Genomic DNA, 4675 nt, shown 5'->3' with positions numbered 1-4675 from the left:
CTCGAGATGGGTGCAGATGGAGTATGTTATGTGACGGATGGAGTTAGTATTATCTCTAAGGCAATCAAGGATAAATTGGGAGAAGATGGATTGATTGGCCATAGTTGAATTTGGCATATNATAATGTAATATTTATTTAATTATATCTCATCAATGATTTCATTTTATTTGAGTTATACATTAATATGTATAATGTATAATATTTGCTTATAAGTTATATTATTTAAAAATTAAAGATATAAAATAATTTAATATTAAATGGTTATATAAGAAATAAATATGAATTATATTGGATAAATATGTAAAAAGGAAAAAAAGAAAGGATTTGTTTTATAAAACAAATAATATAATATAGAAGAGAGAGAAGAATATAAAAATTATATTCTTTTTTGATGTACAAAATAGTATAATGGGTTGAAGTTACTTTGTATTATTTTGATGTTTACACCATTTTGGTGTAAAAAAAAAAATAATGCAAGGGTTGGAGATGCCCTAAAAATCAAAGATTAGCATGAAAAGCAACTTCAAAACTGCTATTTATTCTCTATTATACATGTGTATTCTGGTACATGTGTATTTATATAAACATAACCAAACTTGACGTCCAAGCAACTGATTTACTTTTCTTTGTTTTTTTTCTTCCCCTCTCACCTTTTCTTCTCATCTCAAGACAAAAAAAAAATATTAATTCCAAATTAGTTTGTTCCTATCACAGATATTTCTGACCTTTTTTCTTCCTCTCTCTCCTTTCTCTCTCCTTCAGGGTTTTAACTCAGCAGCTAGTATAGGAGCAGTTCCAGCAAAGAGAAGGAGAGAAACTACAAAAAGTAAGAGAGATCTCAATTCCTTCCCAACAATCAAGAACGAACATGAAAGGAGAATTTTTTTTTTTAACTTCAATAAACGTGCTTAAATACTAATATCTTCCTTTAATTTCTGCTTAATTATTTTTCTCCTCGGCTAGCCTTACTTATGTATTTTCTTTCCTTTATTGGGATTTTGCTTAGCTCGGAGAGGAGGTAAACGAAGCTGGAGAAAGAAATTAACCAAATTAATTAATTTGGGATGTGTGCATAGTTAAGAGCCATATATATATACAAAAGAGAATATGACATGGTGCAGTCAATCCAATGGTGAAACAGCCCTACCAATAATATCAACTCCTCCATCAGATGAAAATAATATTATGATCACATCAAAAGTTGATCATGAAATTAGAATCATTACTTGTCCTTCGTGTGGACATAGCATAGAGCTTCAACATCAGGTATTTGATATTAATGATGATTAATTTTCTTTTTTCAAGAACAGTAATTGTTCTTATATCATTGAGCTAAATTATTACTAGGTGCAATTTAATTTTCTTTTCTCCTTACATATTTTGGGAGTGTAATAAAAATTGAAATATAGCAGAGAGGAATACATGATTTGCCTGGTCTACCAGCTGGAGTGAAGTTTGATCCATCTGACAATGAGATTCTTGAGCATTTGGAAGCAAAGGTCATTTCAGACACCCTTAAACTTCATCCCCTTATTGATGAATTCATTTTGACCATTGATGGTGAAAATGGCATTTGCTACACTCATCCTGAGAAACTACCTGGTAATTTTCCATTATATTCTAATTAAAATCATCTATTTACAACAATGTATTCTGTACGTTGTGTGAATTCATCATAAATTGACCAAGTTAATTATACTTGTTGTTGTCAATCTACTGCAATCCTCCTTCTTTATCCGTGCTTGGTGCCGATAATTAATTTGAGTAAGCTCGCACATGTAGAGTTTAAAATCACATATTTCAGTTCACAAAAATAAAAGTAGATAAACTTAGAAGATTTGATGTTTTCTTGTCCGGATTTTATTCCTTTCAGGAATTATATTCGGATTTGTTATTAGAGTGGGACACGCTTATTCACTGTTAAATTAAAAAAATTCCTAATTTAGGCAATTTTTCTCTTTACTAAGTATTAATCTTTGATTCATTTTTTGTGAAATCTTCAATCAGTTGGGTATAACTCTGTATGTAATATAGTGCTAAGTGTCAAAATTAATTACTGATGGTTTAGGAAATTTCCCAAGTGAGACGGTTTGCTTGCAAAAGTTAATTGCTTATAGCATTTGGATACTAAACTTGTTTCATTCTTTTTGTGGAAACTCCACGCCAGGAAATTCAGTTAATATATTCTTGCTTTTTCCTCCTTTTCTGGCTTTTTATTCTACAAGTTCATGTCCTTTAGTCACTTGGTTTGAGGAGTTGTTACTAATAAAAACACCCTTTATTAGTGGCTGTTGAGGGTGCCAACTGGAATATTGAGAATTTCATTCTTTCTTCAAATGATCCAAAAGTGGAAAATACTTAGTTAAGGGAGCTAAGTTACCTATTTGGTAAAAAGATATATTCATGTTATATAAATCAGAAAAGATAAAAGATTCTTGCTAGAGTTTCAAAAATACCAATGTCAATGGAGTGTCTCATGGGAGTCTTATACAACATATTATACACCTAATTATGCATGAGTTTAAGTTCTATCCATTGACGGTACTATAAGAAATTAATATTTACATAATCAGATCACTTAATAATTAATTGCCGGTAACTCTATATAATACACATTATTAGTAACATGGAATAGATGGTAATTAAGTAACGTGTTGTAATGATTTTTATGTGATTATTTCATATTAAATTAAATCAGTTTTACGGTAAGCAATGAGCGATTCATAAGATGGTGAATTCAATTAGATGAAATAGGAACAAGCTGGCTTGACGTATGGTAATATGCTATGCCTTTTACCATATATATATAGATCAAGTAAATTCTTTATTCGTTACTGAAAAGAATATATGTAAGCCGTAAGGAATCGTTTATCAGCAAGTTAATATGAATATGATATGTTCAGTACGTTATTTTCCAATTTTATAGTCAAGTGTTAGATGACTTAATTAATTATTGCAAAGAAGAAGAAGACAAAGAAAAATAAAAGATGAATTGTCTAGTATGATTGGCTCCGTTACCTCTAAATACTGAAAGTTTTGCTATTATAACTGTTCCAACTTCTTTCAAAAGTTATGTCATTTTTTCTAAGAAAACGTTCATTCCTACTGTTTGCATGCACTATATGTAGGGCTGAGCAAGGATATATAGTAATTAATCTATATACACTTCATTTGCATCTATTACCCCAAAGAAGTTGTGGATGCATTAGAATTTTGTACTATTTGTACCCATTGACTAAATTAAAATCCTGAATACGCTACTGCATGCAGGGGTGAGCAAGGATGGTCAAGTGCGTCATTTCTTTCACCGGCCATCAAAGGCATACACAACGGGGACTAGAAAACGACGAAAGGTCCACACTGAAATTGATGGTGGAGAAACAAGATGGCACAAAACAGGCAAAACCAGGCCAGTTTACATAGGTGGAGTTTTGAAAGGTTACAAGAAAATTTTGGTACTCTACACAAATTATGGTAGGCAAAGAAAGCCTGAGAAGACTAATTGGGTAATGCACCAATATCACTTAGGTGAAAATGAGGAGGAAAAGGATGGAGAATTAGTTGTTTCAAAAGTTTTCTACCAAACACAACCTAGACAATGTGGATCATTAAGCATAAGAAAACCAGTTGACAACAGCAAGTCAAGATCTTTAAGCAGGCAAGATAGTCCTATCCTGAAAACAACGAATTTCGTCGATTATTATAATCCTCCTTTCATTTCATACGATATTGGGAGCCAAAATAGAGAGAGCTCACCTCAGTTAATCCAAAATTTGGTTGTTCATGGTGATAGCTCATCATTTGTTATACCTTCAAATGCAAGCAAAGAGAAATGAGGAAGTAGGTAGCAAAAACAAAATTACTAAAATAACAGATGAAAATGACTGTTGGGGTGGTGGTGGTTGTTGTAATGTGTAATAGTCAAATAAGTTAAAGATTGAGCTGCTAATGAGGAATTTATTGTCTTTACATTGTCATGCAAGATAGAACGAACTTATTAATGACAATCTTGTTATTTAGGAACTTTCTGTCTTCAAAGTAGATAATACAGTGTTCATTATTCATCTTTTTCCTCAAGAGTTATGTATTAAATTTAAGATGTAAGGTGAACATCTGCTTAATTTTGTAATTTCTTTTTGTTGTTGTAGTTTTTGTACCTCTTGGCAGTGTAGATTGATATGTTATCCCTCTCTTTTCATGCTGGTGCATTTTATTTTTTTTAAGTAACCCAGTGGAGATCTGGGCGGTGTTGTTTTAGCAAATACGCACAGTGAGGGGACAAGAAATTGATTGATTGTTTGATCAAGGGAATTCTTTTCCTTATTAAGGTTTAAAGGATACTGAGGTAAAAGAAATTAATTGATTGCTTGATCACAACAAACAATTTGGAAAATTAGATGATCTCTTAGAAGTTAGTTGTTGGACCTTCTTTTCCTTTAATTATCTTAGGAGAATATTATACTAAATTACAGCTTCATAATTTGGCCTACTAAGTATTCTGAGTTGTAGCTTGTGAGAGCGGCATGTACCATCTGTTTGACAAAAAAATATAGATCTTGGTTCAAATAATTAAATTTATGTAAATAAGGGTTAATCTTAGCTAACAATAATATCCCAAGATGGGGTTCTTAAAGAAGCAACAAATACTACGTGGGTATGGTCGGACAGTGACAG

General features: G+C 31.6%; 1 protein-coding gene across 2 annotated transcripts; it reads left to right on the top strand.

Moving 5' to 3' along the window:
• The first annotated feature begins 693 nt into the window (after nucleotides 1–693).
• Nucleotides 694–4130, top strand: LOC109211402 (NAC domain-containing protein 73-like). Of its 2 annotated transcripts, none has more exons than XM_019374940.1 (4): nucleotides 694–827; nucleotides 1008–1267; nucleotides 1411–1603; nucleotides 3272–4130. In XM_019374940.1, exons 2-4 carry the CDS (start codon nucleotides 1109–1111, stop codon nucleotides 3835–3837), a joined length of 918 nt encoding a protein of 305 aa, XP_019230485.1. In that variant the 5' UTR covers nucleotides 694–827; nucleotides 1008–1108; the 3' UTR covers nucleotides 3838–4130. The 2 variants fall into 2 exon arrangements, with proteins under 2 accessions (XP_019230485.1, XP_019230486.1); XM_019374941.1 differs by having other exon boundaries at nucleotides 695–827; nucleotides 1414–1603.
• Nucleotides 4131–4675: the final 545 nt, after the last annotated feature.

This window comes from Nicotiana attenuata, unplaced genomic scaffold (genome assembly GCF_001879085.1).
Source record: "Nicotiana attenuata strain UT unplaced genomic scaffold, NIATTr2, whole genome shotgun sequence".
Lineage (NCBI taxonomy): Eukaryota > Viridiplantae > Streptophyta > Magnoliopsida > Solanales > Solanaceae > Nicotiana > Nicotiana attenuata.
The sequence above is the reverse complement of the archived record's forward strand: the minus strand, read 5'-3'. Positions and strand labels throughout refer to the sequence as shown.